This window comes from Arachis hypogaea, chromosome 20 (assembly GCF_003086295.3).
Source record: "Arachis hypogaea cultivar Tifrunner chromosome 20, arahy.Tifrunner.gnm2.J5K5, whole genome shotgun sequence".
NCBI lineage: Eukaryota > Viridiplantae > Streptophyta > Magnoliopsida > Fabales > Fabaceae > Arachis > Arachis hypogaea.
The window spans coordinates 137,395,548-137,417,762 of record NC_092055.1 but is presented as its reverse complement, the minus strand read 5'-3'; the positions used below and the strand labels follow the sequence as shown (position 1 = coordinate 137,417,762).

The 22,215-nt window shown below is 33.8% G+C and overlaps 1 protein-coding gene across 1 annotated transcript; it reads right to left on the bottom strand.

Moving 5' to 3' along the window:
• Positions 1 to 4,068: 4,068 nt before the first annotated feature.
• LOC112784818 (rhamnogalacturonan I rhamnosyltransferase 1) lies at positions 4,069 to 7,793 on the bottom strand. The gene is made up of 8 exons (XM_025828148.3): positions 6,699 to 7,793; positions 6,544 to 6,611; positions 6,354 to 6,442; positions 6,109 to 6,274; positions 5,720 to 6,009; positions 5,421 to 5,625; positions 5,021 to 5,178; positions 4,069 to 4,591 (listed from the first exon to the last, which is right to left on the bottom strand). The coding sequence occupies exons 1-8, from the start codon at positions 7,051 to 7,053 to the stop codon at positions 4,342 to 4,344; spliced, it is 1,581 nt and encodes a 526-aa protein (XP_025683933.1). The 5' UTR covers positions 7,054 to 7,793; the 3' UTR covers positions 4,069 to 4,341.
• Positions 7,794 to 22,215: the final 14,422 nt, after the last annotated feature.

The window sequence follows — 22,215 nt, the reverse complement described above, 5'->3', positions numbered from 1 at the left end:
AATCAAATTAGACAATTAAAACGACATACATGGTGTTAAAAAGAGTAACTAACCCAAGGAGATACAGGGATGAAAGCGTTCGTAAAAGCAGTGTAGAAATTAAGGACAACTTGCTTTAACAGGGTATAGATTTTTAAAATGTTGATGAATTTAATCTCAACCGTTTACTTTAATTTAATGGCTGAGATTTGCATTCTCATCTCTCACATAAGAAAAACATTCTCATAAAATACAATCCCCATGGGCATCCGCAAAAATACGCACAGAGACATATGATTAGTTATTGAAGATTTTCTTGAAAGATTCAACACAATCAGTACTGAGTTTTTGAATACACAATTTATTATGAGAATCGGAAATCGGAATATTAAAAGGGCATGTGAGTGCTAACATTTTGAGATAAGCTGCAATTACTCCCTTAATTTTGAGTGTAAAAACAAGATTTAAGTTCATTTTGTTCAGCTAGTTACAATGAGGATAAACCCTTTAACCAGTAATTGTTATGGTAACTCTTTCAAAGAATATCTTATCTACATTCTAAAATAAAACATATTCTTTTTCACCTGATTCCCATTTCTTGAAGTGTGCATGCAGCCATGCAGGCTTGAACATATTTCATTCAGTTGGGCTTAATTCTCTTTTTACATAGATTGCACTGTGCTGATTCATTCAATTAACTGTTAAGATCATCTTTCTTTTTTTTTTGTTGCCCACGGTATCTCCCAACCTGACAGGTCAAAGACTAATCTGTCGCGGATCGGAGCTCCATTTAAAGGCCTGCCGTTGGCCAATGTTGTATGCACAAGGCGGGATTCGAATTTTCTACACTTATTTAAGCAGACGTGTGAGATAACCACTCGACCAACCCAAGTTGGTTCTGTTAAAATAATCTAATTTGGACTAACAGCACCTTCCATTTTTGTGCTTAGGTTTGGCCCATCAAAAACAAAAATGCTAAATATTAATACTTCTATATTTCAACTAATTGTGCATTATAAAATATCAATTGAGGTCTATTTATAACTTCTAAAATTTTATTATGTTAATATAAATAATATGCAAACTTATTTGTATATATTCTAAATGACTAAAGTTGACTTATTATCTTTTGAATCATTATTAGATGGAGTTTGAGTTATAAAATTACTGTATTTTTATTTTTTTTTTTAAATTAAGAGGTTGGGCTACAGGTTGACCAAATGATGTTTTGCAAGAGTGTAATTATTTTATATTTATATATTAAATTAAAAACTAATTATAGTTTTAAAATTCTTAATACGTAATTAAATAAATAAATTTTAAGATATAATAAAACCTAAACCCTATATAATATTATTGAGAAAAAATTACAACAAAACGAAAAAAAATATAATTAGATTTATTATAAACCGTATTCAATTTGTAATACTTTAATTTTGATTCATATATAATTTTATTATAAACATGATTTTTATGTAATTGATGAAAAGAAATTTTGGTAAGAGTAATTACATTACTTTTTCAAAATGCTATCAACTATATTGCGGTTTACTTAATATATATATATATATATATATATATATATATATATATATATATATATATATATATATATATATATATATATTGAAAAACCCCTAAAAGTTTATCATTTTATGGCACTTCTCATTTCAAGTAAATTCATTATTGGCAACTTCAAATGCCATTTTGCAATAAAAATAGTTATTTGTCACTTAGTTAAACAAGAAACACTTTAACTTGACAGATTATTATTAGAGACTTCATATATGAAAAATAAGATTTTATAATTGATATAATCTGACATATAAATAATATAATTAAATTACTTTTATATTTATAATCCAAATATAAATAAAAGTATGACTAATTTTTTGTATTAATGAAAAGTTAAACTATTTTTTGTTAGAAAATTAAAATACGTGAAAACAACATGAATAAATATACACACAATATTTTCTCTCACAAAGGCCTTTTTTTCAAAATTTGTATGAATTTTATATATATCTTTTTTATTTATGTTATATATACTAATTTTTTTTAATTAAAAAAGATCAAATTTTAAAATTTTTATCATAAAAATTTAGATATCAAATCGTAAAATTACTTATCTCAAAAACTCATATATCTAATAATTAGCACAACAATTGTTTTTAAAAACAAAATATATTTTTAAAAAATAAAAAAAGCTTAGCGTGTAATAAAATCCTTAAACCAAATATAATAATGTGGTTAACTAAACAGATGGTCAGCACATTAAGTGCAAAAAGACAGACCAGGAAGGTTAAGTACATTTCACCCTAATATTTTAAATAATATAAAAGTGAAGTCAGTTGACTCATCAAATTTAGATAAATATAAGTAGTTTTATACCTAACACAAATTAAATTTAATATTATATATTTGAAAAAATAAATATCATAAATAAACCTAAACTTCACAGAGGTTGTGCTGGTCCTTTAGGACAATTGGACAAATACTAAATTCAGATCCCACGATATTAAAAGGAAAAAATCTTATCAAAGATTGCAGTCTCTCGTAGCTGTTTCTTATTGTACTATATGTTCAATGACATCTTGCTATGTATTGTTGTTATTGTTATCATCATTGATCAGGGTACGTGAGTTGGACCTGCTACAAAGAAAAAAAAAATAATAATTATAATTATAATATAGAGGACCACACGAGGGGCAATTAAAATGATCAAATATTTAATTATTTGATTTGATGCACTCATAAAATGTAAATTCTTAGAAGGTGACTCCTTATGATACCATTTTCCAAGAAATTGTAACCCATCTTGGGTCACTAACTCCAACTCACTTTTCATTTGTTTGTTTAAATGCTGGGATCTGTGAAAATTAAATTAAACACATGAATTTGTCCTTAATTAATTCCTTAAACTAAAATGTAAGCAATCTTTTGGGGATCATAAACATTTGGTGAATACACAGATTGGACTTTTGATTATTATATGATGAAAACATTTGTATATAACAAATTTAATGTGTTTTAATAGTAATATTCTTTTTTAATTATTATGAATAAAAAGGAATAATTATAAATTTTTTTAGAATATATGTTAAGTTTAATCTAAGAATACATAAGAATTTTTCTTATTATATAATTTACATTAATTAATAATAACACACAAATATTAATTGTAAAATAATAAAAATAAATAAAGGATGACAAGGAGAGACAATGGTCTTGGGAGCTGCACAAAATAAGTCTATGGAATAATGTAAAAGTCAACCAACAACAACATAGCACTTAGAGAGGAAGAAAGTGGAACATGGCATATGACACATTCAAATAGAGCTTTAGCTCTAGCATATGATGTTTTTGGCACTACTCCACCAACACCACCAAGATTCTAAATCAAGATATGCTTTGAGTTAGTGATTCTAGTCCTTCCAAAACCACAAATAATGAAGTTGTTTTTTCCTACATTGGTCCATAAAAAAACACTAATATGCTAATCATGATTTCATGACCCTTGGTCCTCCAATAACCATTCCAACTAGTACCCTTTTTTTTAGTCTTCCCACTTATTCTTAATTTAGTCCTCAAACATTATCAAAGGAAACTATCATAAGTAGCATTAATATGCAATTACAATTCCTTGATGCGTGGTCAGCTCACTCGTCCGCTTAAACAAGTGTTGGGAGTTTGAATTCCGCCTTATGCATGCAGCAATCTATTGGCCAGCGGCAAACCCTTAAATGGAACTCCGATCCGCGACGGATTAGTCCTTAACCTGTCGGGTTGGGAGATACCGTAGACAATCCAAAAAAAAATTCCTTAATGCACACGAAGGTTAGAAACTTGGTGTTTGCATTTTTTTCTTTGACCTAATATTACATCAACTTATAAGATCTAGTACTCATTATTTGGATTATGTTAAAAATGATAAAATAAAAAATTAAAACAAAATATTTATTCATTTAACCAAGATAAAGTAATAAGTTGGTACAACATATAACAAAAATAATTAAAATAAAGCCTTTTTTGTTTTTGTTTGTGTGTAAATTCTATTGGAAATAACCCATGAAAATACATTCTATGAAATTAGGAGGAAATTTTTTTCTTTAAAATAAAATAAACAAAAAGTACTCTATCTTTTTGCTCATTTAATTTGTACAGTGTATAAGACTCAACAACACTTTGCTATTGCTTTACACAAGAACCTGTCCCTCAAAATGTTGAAACTTATGTAATTATTTATCTTCATGATTCTTGTGAAAAGCATAGCCAATAAGCCACCTTGAATAACATAACATGGTACAAATTTGCAATTTTCATTTAGTTGGAGGACTATGAACAAAAATAAAGTGGCAATAATCATGTGCTTCTCATCAGTGGTTCATCTTGCAATTGTAAACATTCCTGAGGATTAGAATAAAAATAATCTTCTTCTTTTGGTCTTTCTGGGATTACAACTCTTCTTTTTTGGCTTCCCATTCTATTAGCATGAACTTTCTTAACAACATCTGAAAATTCATCCCAGCTTAATGAGCCATTGTTGTATTGATCTATCAGCCGCACCAAAATCTTCCTATCTAGTTGTATAGTCTTTTTGAAACCTAGGAATCTGAAATTAAAAGCACCAAGTAAAATAATATATTATTATAAAAATTTTAAATATTATATTATGTGCCATCATGGTTCCAACAAAATATAATTATTTTGACACTAATAAGAAAAATTATTAAAAACAAAAGCATTATTGGACAAGAGTTTATTAGAGAGTAGTTGTATTATGCTTATTTTATTAGTAAAATGCACTCATCATAATACTGCAATAATACACAAAAATTGAAATGCTTGATTACTTGTTAAGCTGTTCAATCATGAATTCCATTTATATATAATATCTAATAAGATTCTTCAAAAGTGAAAACCTTGCTGTCACACTTAAGAATAATTAAGATCATTTATATAGTTTTAGAGACAAATGAAATCCAAACATTGATGTGGTGAATAATAATATATAATAATAATAATAATAAATTAATAATACCTTCTATGGCCTTCAACAACTTTAGCCATGTTACCATCATATGTTGGAATAAATATGTCACTCTCCAGTGACACAAGATAATCCAATGCAGCCATTTGTGATGAGTGGTTTTGGAAATACATTAAATCTGAAGGTTCCAACAGAGTTTCCTTCCTTACCTGTTGGTTTTGCATTTCAACACAAATATATAAATCACAAATTTACATATGAATATACAAAATGACCATTTGACCAAAATCATAAGAAATAAACTAGTTTCTCAATATTTGAAAGTAACAAATTTATCTTTAGAAAAGACTAATCTGTCACTCTTTTTGAATTACAAAACACATAAATTTGTTATTTTAAAATCTTGAAAACAACTTTGTCCATTGATTTCATTTTGGTTCTTTGTACTTACCACATTAGGAAAAGCTGAAAGCAAATTTTGCATCCTTCTCCTTCCACCATATATTTCTCCAGCAGCAATATAAACTTGATAAGTTTGATCTATGCCTAGTGCTGTCAATATCAGAGCTATTTCCTCTGGTGTCAAAGGGCATAAACCATCTTGTCTCTTAAGCTCAGAATTAATCACTTTTTCCTTCCACCATGGATAAGCATATCTAATAACAAAACAATTTTGCATTAGAAGAAACAAAAAAAAAAACACATTCAATGATTCCAACAAAAAATGGAAAATAGATCCTTTGAGATTACCTCATTCTTGTGAGTTCCTCCACCTCTTTGGAGTCACATCCATGAGTGCAGCCAGAAAAGGCTAACATGTCCATCTCATATCTAAGATGAAGCACAAGAAATGGTCCTCTTGACCTCAAAATGCTAACAATTCTTCTACCAAGTTCCTCTATCTGGGAAGTAAACCTCAATGCCTGGAAATTTACCCTGCAACGAAGCCTCTGAATCTCCAGTGGTAGTCCATTATTCGCGAGCCGGGCATCGGTCCGATTTAGGTGCAAAACCTTGTGTTTCCTCAACAGAGGAAGGATCTGTGATCAAAGCAATTAGGAGAATGGGTTGAATTAACTGATGAATGAGAAAAATAAATTAAATTTAAAAAGGAAAAATCATGTGAAGCATGTGAATACCTGTTTTTCATAGTAAGATATACCAGACCAACTGACTGGTGGCAATGAATGAAATAATCCCAATTTTACCCTTCTCTTGAGTCTAGGTGGTAGTTGCTTCAATATTCTAACCTCATCTCTCAATGATGCAATGAAATTATCTACATCAAATATGTCTTGGAACTCACTGCCACATCAAGGGAACAGAATTGATGATGAAACTTCAATAATTAATAAAATAAAATAAGAATGATAGATGTGCAGACCTTGGATCAGCCCAGAAAGATGTTTTATCCAGTTCTGGAACTATGAGAGTTGCATTCAAATGTCTAGCAATAGCAACCATGTCACATATCTGCACAAGAAAGATATAACCAAACTCTGTTAATATAATATTAATAATAAACCAATAATTTCCATCAAATGTTAATGTAATTTAACATTGGGATTACTCACTGCTGCTCTCATTTGATTGAGCCCTCCATTGCAAGAAACCACAAGATAACCATTGTTCTTATAAATCCCTGATATCAACAATGTACCAACCAATTAGTAAATTAAGAAAATTGTTAATATCAATAACCATCATATGACAAAGTTGAAGTACTTACTTTTGGGTGGGAGAACAATAGCCCTATTATGTGGAAGAACAAAAGGCTTTTCTACTATGGCCTGAGAAGATGAATCTGAAGGATGGTGATTGAAACAATAATAAGGCATACCCTTCAAGAATCTTGGACCCCATAATTCACCAATTGACATAATCTGAACCACACTGGTCCAAATTAACACAGTGGTTATGGCACGGGCCATCCACACCTTAATCCTACTAGACCTTATAACCAATCTCTTATTATTATTATTGGATTTGATTACACCTTCATCTCCAGAACCCAAAACATTGAACCCTATCACCTCCATTTCCTCACTCTCATGATCATGCTCCTTTCCCCACCTCAGCATCATTCAAATTCTCTCTAATTGGTTAATTAACTCTTCAATTCAGTCAAAGCCTTAAGAAATTAGAACTATGAATTATGAAATACTATACTATATACTATTTATATATAATAAATAAGAACCTTGGACTTAGTGATGCATAATAAATTCCCAGAATAAACACCAAAACCAATACTGAGGAAAGTTTGGATCTTACAACATAGAAAAAATAAATGCTAATTAAAAAAAAATCTTTGACCTCCTATCATATCATAAAATTCACGTATGCTGGTAACACCTTGGAACCATAAAAACACTAGATGAAGTTTTCAGTGCTCGTGAAACACTAAAGTATGTTGGCAATGTAGCTTTCATTAGTTGCAGTGAAGGAGCAATGCAACTGCATAAGCATGGAGAATTGGAGATTGAAACTAACTCTCAAGAGTTTTCAATGGCATTGTGTTGAACTCAATTAGAGAGAAAGGAAACACGAAACGTAGTGATTGTTAGCAAATTCTGCTTGAAACAGCAATAGCAATGGTGGTGGGAAGTGTTTTTTTTGTTTTTTTTTCCGGTGGGAATTTTCCGATGAGATCCCGGTGAGGGTTGCCGGAGAAGGTTGTTGACGGCGGCAATGCTGAGAATAGAGAATAGAAGCAGAAAGAAAGAAAGAGAGTTAATATATATATATATATATATATATATATAAGAAAATGAAAAGAAAATAATAAGAAAAAATGAAAAGGCCATATAATCAAGGCGGTAGCAAAGGCTGCAAATTTTTTTTCCTTTCTTAAGAGTGAGTGAGTGACAAAGATGGGTCCACAGGACCCACTTTTTAACTGTAACAACAGTGTAACAAACCCAACTTTTATTTTTATTTATTAAATTTCTATTCCATTTTACTATTTTATTTTATTTATCCTTGGCTTTTTAAATATTTTTTTATTTTCATAGTATTTTTCATTTTAATAAAATAAAATTTTACCTACAGTTATTTTTACGGTAAAGTTGACCGAGGAAAGTAGTTATAATTTGATTAAATTATCATTTAATTTTTATAATTATTATCTTCACATAAAAATAAATATATTAAATTAAAAATTAATTTTTTAATCAATAAACTAACTACTAAATTAAGTAATTAACTCAAATTGGTTAATTTTAAGCTAAATTTGAATGCTGATTATGAAACTAAAATATAGAGATAGGGGATAGAGAAATTTGTTTAGTTGCAGATTATGAAGTATAGATATTTAGCTGAGTTACTGTGTTTAAGTGTTGGATATATTTTAGATACAATATTTATTGATACGTATGTTGGTTGTGTTTTATCATGTCTTAATAAAAAATAAAGAATTTTTTTCAGGACACGCTTGGACATACTTAAATATAATCACGTATCAGCGTGTCCAATCTTATTCTTAACATGTATTTTTAAAATAAATTTAAAAATAGTATATATTATTATTTATTAAATTAAAAATATTTTAAATATTTTATATAATTAAAATAAGACATTAAAAATAATTAAAAATTTAATTTATTTTTTAATATCAATAAAATATCAAAATATCATTACGATTTATCTAAAAAATATTTTATATTTTATATATATGTATATTTCTATATCTTATAAAATTTAAAAATTTGTATGTTAACATATCTTGTGTTATATCGTATCTTATGTCCGTATCCTGCTTCATAGATTGCAAAGATACAAATATATATTTTTTCAAAGTAGAAATACAAAATATTTGTGTTTGCTTCGTTATATTTTTATATCATAGACTATAGTATCCACATATTAATTTTAATGTGAACAAAAATCACTACAGGTAGTAAATATCTGAAACAATATCTTATAAAAATCACATGAAATTACAATTTTGTTCATGATAATTTTTATATTAGATATATTGCTTTTTAACAAAAAATTTTGACAATCAATTCCCGATCTTTTAGAATATTAGACAAATAAGTCTGAAATTTATTGACTGTGTCTCCCATGTGAAATAGCATAAATGTACTTGTAGAAGATTTTTATCAAGGGTGCATTTTGGAAATGAATGTATTTTTAATTTATTCAAATAAAAACTCTTCATTGTAACTTGTAAGAGCACTTTTGATAAATAATATAATAGGTATTTTGTAAGTGTTTATTGAGTCTTAATTCTTAAACTTGAATACACTTTAATTTTGATAACTTTGATGCGTCATTAGAGACAGTCATTTTGAATAAGAAAAGGTAATTATTTCTTCTTATTTTTTATATAATTTATAATTATTAGAAATGAAAATAAATAATTATATATACTTCTGGATACATTAAGTATTATACTATTAATACATACAAGAATTCTCGTATTAGTTCACAATCTTGAATCCAATCCTTAAGGCTGCATTTATTTTTTAGAATAAGATAAAATAAGATATTAAAATAAAACATAAAGAATAGAAACATAAAATTTAATGTTTTTATATTTTATTTGATAATAAAATAAAATAAACTATAAAAATTTAATTTATTTTTATTTTTTTTAATAAAAAAATTTGAAAAAAAATATAATTATAAAAAATTAATAAAAAAAATAAAAAATAAATTATGTCTCTTAACTTATTAGTATCTCTGAATATAATGTCTTTGTTTATATTTCATCTGCCAAACACGATTTTATATTTCAGTGTCCCATTCCTATAAACAAACGAAAGCCTAAATGTTTTGAATTGTTTTTTCATATTCTTTTAGAATTTGATGTTGTTATTATTTCTTCATGTTTTTCTGTAAACTTATATATTCTTTGACTTAGTAATTCTGTAATTAAGGTAGTCACTAGTCTATGTCTTTTAATGTTAGTTGCTCACTCTTTGGTAGCACTTTTTCTTTCCTCCGTTGAAATAGTTGCTTTAGATTTAATTTGATTTGACTATGTTAATCATGTATATGTATTAAAGAGTAATTCCCAAATCGATTTCTAAAAAATTTTTAGTCGAACATTTTAATTTTTAATCAATTTTAATTATTAAAGTATTTTTTATTTTTTATTTTATTAGATAAATCAATTTCCACACAAAATTCTTCATTATACACAATTTTAATTATTAAGGACTTTCATATCATTTTTAAATGACAATAAGATTAATTTGGTTAAACATATTAGTTTCTAACACAAAAAGTTGACATAAAAATTAATTTTTCTAATAAAATAAACTGTTAGAGGTTAATTTAATAATTAAGATTTATTAAAAATTAAAGTATTTGACTAATAATTTTTTGGATCTGATTTGGAGTAACATTTTAAATTGAGTTAATACTCAAATTCGTTCTTGAAAGATACCTCGATCTTCATATTAGTCCCCGGAAGATAAAGTTAATCAAAAGAGTCCCCGAAAATTACACGAGTGAATCAGGTTCGTCCTTTCGTCAATTTGCTTGATGACATGGCTAACGTCTGCTCACGTGGCACGTTAATTGCAATGCTGGCAGAGAAGGAAAACGACGCCGTTTTGAGTGAATGTCCAGATAGACATGATTCGGCGTCGTTTTGTGGGCAGCGTGGATTCAAAACGTTGCAGAGTGGATTCACCCTCTTCCATAACTAGTGTCTCCATGTTTGGCTCCAAAATGTTTCGTCTCCCTCAAGCCATGCCCTAACCCCTTCACCTTGCATTCGAACATCGCCATCCACGTTTCTCGTTGTTGGTTGACGATCAAAGCCGAGTAGGTGTTGTTACTGAGAACAGTGGTCGTCAGCTCTGTTAGCAACATTAATTGTGGAAGAAGCAATCGTGACGGTTAGAGGTAAGCATTAAAGTTTTTTCCTTTTTTTGAAGTCAGTTTGTAGCCTGATGACTTAGGAGTGGCGTTCTGTATGTCTCTGTCTGATTAGGGGGTAGGGGTTTGAGGAGCCTAAGGGTTTGTGTGACTATTGTTTAAGTGTCAAAATGCATTGCTTTGACTGCCGTTTTGATGATGTTGAGTTATGGGTCTTTCATGTTAATGAGGGTTAGTATTCGTTGTTGCATGTTTGTTTTGGGGTTAGGGTTTGTTATGTTATGATTGAGAATAGCCAGTTGCAATCTGTGTGGGCTAAGGATGTTTTTTTTTCTGATTGTAGATGGAAGGTCCTCCGATGGCCTTTGTGTTTCACCATGGGGGATTGTTTAAGAAGAATGCGGAAGGAGATATGGTATATGAACCCGATAATACAGAGGTGTTGATGGGGGGGGGGGTTGAAGGAGACACGCTTGACGTCTTCTTTGTAAGGGGTTATTATAGGGAGTTGGGTTACATTGAAGCTGGAAACTGTTGGTGGAAAGATCCTGGAGTTCTCCTTTCATCAGGGTTGAGAAGCTTAGTCACAGACGCAGACTTGGTTGCCATGTGCAAGGATTGCAGGAGAAACCACAATCTGATCAATATCTACCTGGAGAATTGTATTTCTCAGCCTTGTATAGTAGATCAGATTGAGGAGGAAGTTGTGAATGTGGAAGCAGAAAGGTTGAAACAGGGGAAGTATTTCAAAGCTAAGAAGTGCAGTTCCCAACCTGTGAAGAAATCCACAACAATTGATCCTCAATCCAACAACCAAACCTCTCACCCCAACAGAACAACCTCACAGCCCCAGTCACAGCCCAATCCAACAATGAAGCCCATATCTGAGCCCAACCAACCAAAGGTGAAGTCCATGTCTCAGCCCAATAAAGCAGCCCACCAGCCCAAGAAGACAACATCTCAGTCCAAGAAGACAACTGCTCAGCCCATGAAGCCTGTTCCTCAGGCCAAGAAGACCAGTTATCAGGCCAAATCAGTCCCACCTCAATCAAATTCATCATCAGAAGCAGCCAATAACTCAAAAGGGACAAAGGACAAATAAAATAGCAGTGGCTGCAGGGTCACAAGATCTGGAAGACAAGTGAAGAAAACTCCCCTCCAGGAAGATGACACTGACTCTCATGACTCTTATGAGAGTACTGAAGATGAACTGTATAGGCCTCCAAAAGTTGTAGGAGACAACCTCTATAGCAGTGACAGTGACAGTAACTCTGGGAAGGGAAAAAGAAGTGGAGAAAGGGACAGCAGGTCTGAAGTCAGAGAGAAGCAGAAGCCCCCTAAGAAGAGATTAGCTGATAAAGAGATAGACACTGATGATTCCAACTATGAGGGGTCTGAAGATGAAGAAAGTTCTGAGTCTGGTATGTTAATTCCATAAGGGTTAGTTATTTTTTGAACTATTTTGCAAATGTTAGGGTTTCTTATGTGTTCAACTTTTTGTTACCAGATTTAGATGATAGTGATGCTGCCTCAGATGCTGACTCATGGCATTCAGAGGATTCTGATAAGGTGTTGGAGTCTGATGAAGAATCACCAGCTGTATACCCTCAGTTCAATGAGAAAACAAAGTTTGGGGAGTTGAAATTCGAGGTCAGTATGGTATTTAAGTCCAAGTCTGAATTCATGCAAGCAACTAGGGATTATACAATCCAGTTGGGTAGAAATATTCTGTTTTCAAAAAATGACAAAGTTAGAGTTAGGGCTGTCTGTAAGTCTGAAGATTGTCCCTAGGTAGTTTACTGTGCATGTAATAAACAAGATGGATCTTGGAAAATTAAGACACTAGTAGATAGTCACACTTGTCCAAAAAGGAGGAAAAACAGAGCTGCAACCCAAACCTGGACTCTGAGTAAACTAGTACCTAAGCTTAGAAAACACCCAACCATGAAGCATCGAGAGGTTTATGACTGGTTTGTTAGAAAGTGCAACGTCTATCTGAATAGCACATGCATTACAAGAGCTTTGAAAGCCGCTAGGAAAATAGTCGAGGGTGATGAGATAGCTCAATATGGGTTGGTGTGGGACTATGCCAATGAGTTGATGACTAGTAACCCCGACTCCACAATTCAAGTGTCTGTTATCCCCATGCCTGAGAATCCTCCCCTGTTTGATCGTTTCTATGTTTGCCTTGATGCCTGCAAGAGGGGGTTTAAGGCAGGTTGCAGACCCTTAATTGGTCTTGATGGAGCCTTTCTGAAAACACTACATGGGGTCAGATTTTAACAGCTTGTGGGCAAGATGCTAACAATCATATATTTGTGATTGCTTACGCCATAGTCAGTGTTGAAAACAAAGACAATTGGAAGTGGTTCCTTGAGTTACTGCACAATGACCTGGGAGACTATAGGGAGAACAAATGGTGCTTCATTTCAGACATGCAGAAGGTTAGCATTTTGTTGACCTACGATTAGGAATTAGTAAGACTGTTTTGATTTAATGAAGTTTCAATGAGGGATGAATTTGATTTAATGAAGTTATTGTAGGGATGAATTTGATTTGTTATCTTGTCATGTCTGTTTTAACTTGCAGGGTTTAATACCAGCTGTTCAGGAAGTATTTCCCAGGGTACACCATCGATTCTGCGTCTGGCATTTATGGCGCAATTTCTCAAAACAATGGTCTAGTACTGAACTGAAAGATATGGTTTGGGAATGTGCTCGGTCTAGGACAACAGTTGAGTTCAATAGAAACATGAACAGAGTGAAGCTACTTAATTAAAAAGCCTGGGAATATCTCGACAAATGGCCTAAAGATGCATGGACAAAAGCCCACTTTAGTGAACTGCCAAAGGTGGATAACATATGCAACAATGCTTGCGAGTCTTTCAACGCGAAAATCAAGCATGATAGGGGCAAGCCGATTCTGACATTAGCTGAGGAAGTTAGAAGAATCATCATGAAGAGTATTGTTGACAATCGGAAGAAGCTAGAGAATTATCAAGGGATTCTCCCCCTGTTCAGCAGAGTAGACTTGAAGCCATGACAACGTTGTCTAGCCACTTGGCTCCTCAATGGTCTGGTGATAAAAAAGAAGAACTGTATGAAGTTCATGGCTGGCCAACCAATATGGTGGTTGACTTGGGAAAGCATACATGCAGCTGTCGTTTTTGGCAACTGACAGGTAAAAAATTCAACATTTAGTTACTGTCATCTACTTTTATGCACGATCTTCAAATAATGATTGCTTTGTCTTTGTAAGGGATGCCGTGTATACATGCAATCTCGGCTATACAGGATAAGAATGACAAACGTGCTGAAGACTATTGTCACGACTGGTTGAAGATGGAAGCGTACAGGAAGACTTATTGCTTCAATGTGAATCCAGTGAAAGGTCAGGATCTATGGGAAAAAATTCCACACCCAGGTCCCGTCCCACCACCATTTAAGGCAAAGCCTGGAAGGCCAACGAAGAAAAGGAGAAGAAACAAAGAGGAACAACCTACTGGGTCAAAAACAAAGATGAAGAGAAAGTATAACCCTATCAGATACATGTATTGCAGTGAGATAGGACACAACAAACGAAGCTGTGCAAAGAAGAAAGCTACCAAAGCTGAGGAGCATGCTAGGCAGCTGCAGCTGCAACTAGCTATGGTTGCCCCTACTGCAGAAGGGGCTGCCCCTGAAGCAACCACTATCCCAGCTGAACCTAATCCAGCTCCATCACCAAGACAGACTCCAACAGTAATTGATATTAGCCAGTGTGACAGTATACCACCAACCCAAGAAACACAACAGGTAATCTGCCATAAATGATTTATTTGAAACATTTGTTATTTCATAAATCTCATTTCTTTTATAAGCTAAATCTAAATCTAGATGTACCATTAAATTGTGTAGGAACAAGTCACTGCTAGGCCATCCAAGTTAAAGGTCATTAAAGAAAAAGCCAGACTTCAGTCCTCTCTTAAACCTACTGTAGCCGCACCAGTCGCTATCTCTGCTGAGACAATCAAGGGGACTAGTTCAGCCACTGCTAAAAAACTGGCCGACTTTATGACCTTCGTTCCTACTCCAGCCTTCAAGCCCCCAAGAAAGACTGATAAATGACTTTAATTAGTGTTGAAATGTATTCTGGTTGAATTTGTTTTTGTGTGAGGATACTTTATGTTTTTTTGCACAGGGTAATTGAAGTTCCATTATCTGCATTTTGGTTATCTATGTAACTGAAAGTTGTACTATGCCCTTTTATTTTGGTCTAGGATACTTTTTAGGTTTTGTATCCTCATGTAAAAGCTTATGACTTTGATGTGGTCTGTATCCTATGTTAAACCTTTTTATTTTGGTCCTTAAGAAAATGTGACATCTAGCCTTCTATGGCAACTCAATGTTTAAGAATACTTTGACTACTCAATGTTTAACACTACTTTGACTACTGATTATGTCCATTCCTTAGTACATCTTACTTTAATAGTGATCCGAATTGGTTTGGAACCTTTGAATTGGATTGTGTTGTCTTCATATAAAAAAACCAAATGCAACATCTATTCTCATTCAATGGATTCATCTCATTACACCATCAAGTGTTTGGAATTTGCTTTACTTGGAACGAGACAACAAACTACAAACAATCACATTAAGCACAACTACCACAAACAGGAAAACTATTAACATTTTCAATGCTTTTACTTCAGCTTCCAAGCTGCCCAGTCTCCATGCCACCTTCAACCTCCATTCATCACAGTCACTATCAACCTGCAGCTCAGCCCCATAATCTTTCTTTGTTCCACCTTGGCCCACCCCTTCATACTCATCATCCTCAACCCACTTAAAGTAGTTGCAGTGACTGCCCTTCTGAAAATTCAGAAATCAGAAAATAAAAAATTAAACAAAATTCCAACACACAAAACAACATCAAAAACCCTTAACGTCTTACACAACACTCACCTGGTACCTTGGACATGCACGGAATAGTCTATCTGGGTTCTCCGTTGTCCCAGATTTTCTTATCGCAGCCTTCAACCCACAGAAACATGATTCCTCATGGGTTTTCCTCCTGGTTCGCATTGAGGCGCTGGAACCATTACTACCGTTCGAGAATAACGACACACCACCACCACGGCCTCCATTTCCTGCCTCCATCGTCGCCCCAAACCAGCAATTTGAACATGAACCCAGGCATATGGCCATCTGATTGATGAAGGCGACCTATTTATCGTGAAATTTAGGATTAGATTTCAAACACTTAGGGACTTATTTGAACTGTTTTGCCAAACTTACCTTGTCAGCAATAGGTCATGACACGTTGGCCTCTTCCACGTTGGAAGCTAACCACACACGTCAGCAACCGTTAGCCAGGTCACCAAGGGAGTTAACGGAAAGACAAAAGTGATTAACTCGTGTAACTTTCGGAGACTCTTTTGATTAACTTTATCTTCCGGGGACTAATATGGAGATCGATGTATCTTTTAGGGACGAATTTGAGTATTAACTCATTTTAAATTTAATGTCTAACACATTTATTTTCTCTCTAAGAATTTTATTTTTTAAATTTTTTTTAATCATGGGATTTATCATGAAAGAAGTATAAAGAAAAACAGAACAAAACAAAATTGATGGGGAAAAAAAAAATCAAATGAGTTATCAATACATGGTCCAACAAGATTTTACAGTCATCCACTAGTCGACTACTACCACTAGCTGAGATAAGGTCTTAAATCTTAATTATGATGATCAAACTCTATTAGTTGAAATAATTGGGGGTTTAGCTTATTCATAATCCACTTGTTTGTTGATATTAAAATTGATAAGGATGGATTGAATAACAACATTTTAGTAATTGAGCACACCATTTACCTATAAAGAATTGATATCTTGCTTTCGGTACTAAGGTGAGGTGAAATGCATTCGCACTTATTATAGGGTTATTTTCAGCATTCTGATTATATTTAATTGCGTCATTTTTTATGATAAACATTAGTTTAAGCTTTTAGAAGGAATAGTTTTATGATATAGTATTAAAATTTTATATTTAAAATATTTAGAATTTAATTTTTAATGAATTCCAAAAAAAAAAAAGAATAAGACAAATAAAAAAAATTATATATAAAAAATTAAATAAATTTAAGAAAGACTATTACTTAAAAAATGTATTAGAGATATAATTAAGTGACTAATATTTTTTGGTATTTAACTTACGCTTGAATCAATATTAATCAATTTTGATATATTTCTAATAAAAGTTTTATCCCTTTAGCATCCTCCTTTATTTAATTTATGTGTTGCTAAGATTAGAAAACATAATCCAAGCATTCTATTTATTGTCGTATATATTATTATATTCTTTCAATGTCATAGAAATATGTGTTGGGTTTTTCTCTCTTTTGTGAGGCCTAAGCCCAACATTTTGAGGGTGTCTCTTGCACCCATTGTGCCACAACCCTAGTTCAGATTTTTGGGGTCATTGAGAGTGAGAGAGAGTAGCCACCAAGTGAGAGAGAAGGGGAAAAACAAAATTCCCGTTTTTGTCCAAAGCAGTAAATTTCAAATATCAGTTTCTCAGTTGTTCACCGTTGGATTGGCTTGAAATTTAAACTGCATGTTCTTATCATCTTGTTCTTCATTCTGGTCGGTGGAGATTTTGATTGGAGATTTGCAGTGAGAGAAATTGGCTTCGCAAGAGAGAAATTAGGTTTCCCGTTTTTACACAGAGCAGCAATTTTGGAATGGCAGTTTCTCATTCTTTCACCGTTGGATCGACGTGAAATTTGAACAGTAGATTCTTCACATCTTGTTCTTCATTCTGGACGGTGGAGATTTTAATTGGAGGTCTACAGAGGGAAAAATTGGCTTCGACAGCAGCTCTGTTTTTTGGGTATATTTCATCTTCTTGCTTTTCATTTGTGAGCTTTGGTGCTTTGATGTTTTGGCTGGTTATATGCACATTTTTGTGCTTTGTTTGAGACTCTCTTGTACCTCATTTGATTATAGTGGAGCTATTTCATTGGTCTGGACGACTCGTGGTTTTTACCTCTCACCTTGAGGGGGTTTTCCACGTTAAAATCTCGGTGTGTTCTTATTATTGCTTTACTTGCTATATTTGCTTGTTATAGTTGCTGCCATATTGTGTTGTGAGTGCTTCCATATTGTTTTTGTGTTGGACATTTGTGTCGTTTCCGCTGCTAGGCTCTTTCATACTGGCATCAGAGCTTGTTGGTATTTTTCTGGGCTTGTGAGTTTGTGAACAATGGAAGCTAATACTAATACTAGTAGGATGATCACTCTTAATGGTCTTAATTATGATTTGTGGAAGTCAAAAATGGAAGATTTGCTTTATGTCAAGAATTTTCATCAACCAGTTTTTGGTACAGAGAAGCCTAATGATAAATCTGATGATGATTGGACTTTGTTGCATAGACAAGTCTGTGGATATATTAGGCAGTGGGTTGACGATAATGTGTTGAACCATATTATTGGAGAGACACATGCTCGGACTCTTTGGATTAAACTTGAACAGTTGTATGCTCAAAAAACTGGGAATAACAAGATGTTTTTGATCAAGTAGTTGTTGGCTTTGAAGTATACAGATGGGACATCAATGACAGATCACTTGAATAATTTCCAAGGAATTATGAATCAGTTATCTTCCATGGGTATCAAGTTTGATGAAGAGGTTCAAGGATTGTTACTTCTTGGCTCCTTACCAGACTCGTGGGAAATTCTCAGAATGTCATTGTCCAATTCTGCTCCTGATGGTGTAATCTCTATGGATCTTGCCAAGAGCAGTGTTTTGAATGAAGAGATGAGAAGAAAGTCACAAGGTACATCGACTACACATTCATATGTTCTTGTTTCTGAGTCTAGGGGGAGAAGCAAAAGTCGAGGTCCTAAAGGTAGAGATCAAAGTAGAAGCAAGTCTCGAGGAAAGTATAAGAATATTGAGTGTCATCATTGTGGTCAAAAGGGACATGTGAAGAAATTTTGTTGGCAGCTAAAGAAGGAGAAAGCCAAGGCAAGTAAAGATAAGAGCACAAATAAAGATGATGGTAGCAAGGAAGACAAGGTTAATGTAACTCATGATGATTTTCTTGTTGTTGAGGAGTTTGAATCTGTTAACCTTGTTGATAATAGCACTAGTTGGGTGATTGATAGCGGTGCTTCTATTCATGTTACATCTAGGAGGGATTTGTTTACGTCCTATACTCCTGGTGATTTTGGTGATGTAAAAATGGCTCATCAAGGTGTTGCAAAATGTGCCGGTGTTGGACAGGTTTGCTTGGAAACCTCCAACGGTACCAAGTTGACTTTGAAGCGTGTGAAGCATGTTCCAGATATTCGGTTGAACTTACTTTCTGTTGGTAAGTTGTGTGATGAAGACTTGGATAGCTCATTCTCTCGTGATAGTTGGAAGCTCACCAAGGGTTCCATGGTTGTTGCTAGAGGTACTCGACACTCTACTCTTTATTTAACTCAAGCAAAGATTGTGAAAGATGTTGTTAATGCTGCTGAGTTTGTTGATGAAACTGATTTATGGCATAAGAGATTATGTCATATGAGTGAGAAGGGCATGAATATGTTATCCAAGAGGAATCTTTTATCTAGTTGTAAGGTTGCTTTGCAAAAGTGCAACCATTGCTTTGCTGGGAAACAGAACAGGGTTTCTTTCAAGAGCCACCCACCTTCAAGGAAGTCAGAGATACTTGACTTGGTGCATTCTGATGTATGTGGGCCGATGAAGACAAGAACACTTGGAGGGTCTATCTATTTTGTAACCTTTATTGATGATCATTCTAGGAAATTATGGGTTTACACTTTGAAGACCAAAGATCAAGTTTTGAATGTGTTCAAGCAATTTCAAGCTTCTGTTGAAAGAGAAACTGGGAAGAAGTTGAAATGCATTCGTACTGACAATGGTGGTGAGTACTCAGGTCCATTTGATGCTTATTGTAAAGAGCATGGTATAAGACATCAGAAGACTCCTCCGAAGACTCCTCAGTTGAATGGCTTGGCTGAAAGGATGAACAGAACATTGGTTGAAAGAGTTAGGTGCTTATTGTCACAGTCTGGATTGGCAAAATCCTTTTGGGGTGAAGCTTTGAGCACTGTTGTTCATGTCTTGAACCGAACACCATGTGTTCCCTTGCAATTTGAAGTGCCAGAGAAGGTATGGTCAGGTAAAGATATTTTTTATGATCATTTAAGAGTCTTTGGATGTAAAGCCTTTGTTCATATTCCTAAAGATGAGAGATCTAAGCTTGATGTAAAGACTAGGCAATGTATTTTTATTGGCTATGGCATGGATGAGTTTGGTACAGGTTTTATGATCCTGTTAACAAGAAGGTGATTCGGAGTAGAGATGTTGTCTTTGTTGAAGACCAAACATTGAAGGATGTTGATAATGCGGAAAAGCCAATGGTTCAGCCTAGTAATGATTTTTCTGACTTGGATATTACTCCCTCTATGCCTATGGTAGAAGATGGTAGAGTTGAAGCTCAAAATAATGAGCATGATACAAGTGCAGGTGAAGATGGAACAGTTGATCCAATACTTGATGAAGTTGGTGATGATGATCAAGATGAAGAACCAGCTTTAGAAATTCCTGCAAATGCACTTAGAAGGTCTACAAGAGAGAGAAAGCCTTCGTCAAGGTATTCTCCACATGAGTTTGTTTTGTTGACTGATGGGGGAGAACCTGAATGCTTTGGAGAGGCTGTTGAAGATGAAAGCAAAGCTCAATGGCTTGAAGCTATGCAAGAAGAAATGAAGTCCTTGCTTGAGAATGATACCTATGAGTTGGTGAAGCTACCGAAGGGTATGCGAGTTTTGAAGAACAAATGGGTATTCAGAATCAAGAATGAAGAACACAATTCTAAGCCTCGGTATAAGGCTAGATTGGTTGTTAGAGGCTTTAGCCAGAGAAAAGGTGTTGATTATGAGGAGATTTTTTCTCCTGTTGTGAGGATGTCATCCATTCGTGCTGTGCTTGGATTAGCAGCGTATCTTGATTTGGAGATTGAGCAAATGGATGTGAAGACAGCTTTTCTTCATGGTGATTTAGACAAGGAGATTTACATGGAGCAACCGGAGGGCTTTGTTGTTAAAGGAAAGGAAGATTTTGTGTGCAAGCTTAAGAAGAGTCTTTATGGGTTGAAGCAAGCTCCAAGACAGTGGTACAAGAAGTTTGAATCTGTTATGGGGAAGCATGGTTACCGTAAGACAACTTCAGATCATTGTGTATTTGTGCAAAAATTTTCTGATGATGATTTTATCATTCTTTTGCTTTATGTGGATGATATTTTGATTGTGGGCAAGAATGCTTTGAGGATTAATGAGTTGAAGAAACAGTTGAGTAAGTTCTTTGCTTTGAAGGACTTGGGTCCTGCCAAACAAATTTTGGGCATGACTATTACTCGTTATAGAGATTCCAAGAAGCTTTATTTGTCACAGGAGAAGTACATAAAGAAGGTGCTTCAAAGGTTTGGCATGAATGATGCCAAATGTGTTGCTAGTTCTTTTGCTCCTCATTTTAAGTTGAGTACCAAGCAGTGTCCAACCACTGATGAGGAGAAACAAGCAATGGATGAAATTCCTTATGCCTCAGCTGTTGGAAGCTTGATGTATGCTATGGTGTGTACTAGACCAGACATTGCTCATGCAGTTGGTACTGTGAGTCGTTTTCTCTCTAATCCAGGTAAAGAACATTGGAATGCTGTTAAATGGATTATGAGATATCTCAAAGGTACAACTAACTTGAGTTTGAGTTTTGGTGGTGAGAAACCTTTGCTAGTTGGCTTTACTGATTGCAGACATGGCAGGAGATATTGATTCTCGAAAGTCTACTTCAGGTTATTTGGTCAAGTTTGCAGGGGGAGCTATTTCATGGCAGTCAAGGCTACAAAAGTGTGTTGCACTTTCTACCACAGAGGCAGAGTTTATTGCAGCAACTGAAGCATGTAAAGAGTTGTTGTGGATGAAGAAGTTTCTTGCAGCACTTGGTTTCAAGCAAGACCGTTATGTGTTGTTGTGTGATAGCCAAAGTGCTATTCATCTTGCCAAGAATTCTACTTTTCATCCAAGATCTAAACACATTGATGTTAGGTATCACTGGATACGGGATGTATTAGATTCAAAGTTGTTGGAACTTGAGAAAGTTCACACTGATGACAATGGTGCTGATATGATGACAAAAGCATTGTCAAGAGAAAAGTTTGAAACATGTTGTTTGATCGCCGGAATGGCGAGAGCCTCCACCTAGTCGAGAAGGGGGAGATTTGTTGGGTTTTTCTCTCCTTTGTGAGGCCCAAGCCCAACATTTTGAGGGTGTCTCTTGCACCCATTGTGCCACAACCCTAGTTCAGATTTTTGGGGTCATTGAGAGTGAGAGAGAGTAGCCACCAAGTGAGAGAGAAGGGGAAAAAC

What these genes read in the sequence shown, in the direction of transcription:
- LOC112784818 (XM_025828148.3), bottom strand. Translation starts at nt 7,053, where the DNA reads ATGATGCTGAGGTGGGGAAAGGAGCATGATCATGAGAGTGAGGAAATG. An exon ending in TCTTTCTGGGCTGATCCAAG is followed by an intron (nt 6,275 to 6,353) that starts GTCTGCACATCT and finishes TTGATGTGGCAG; the next exon opens with TGAGTTCCAAGACATATTTG. An exon ending in TATCTTACTATGAAAAACAG is followed by an intron (nt 6,010 to 6,108) that starts GTATTCACATGC and finishes CTTTGATCACAG; the next exon opens with ATCCTTCCTCTGTTGAGGAA.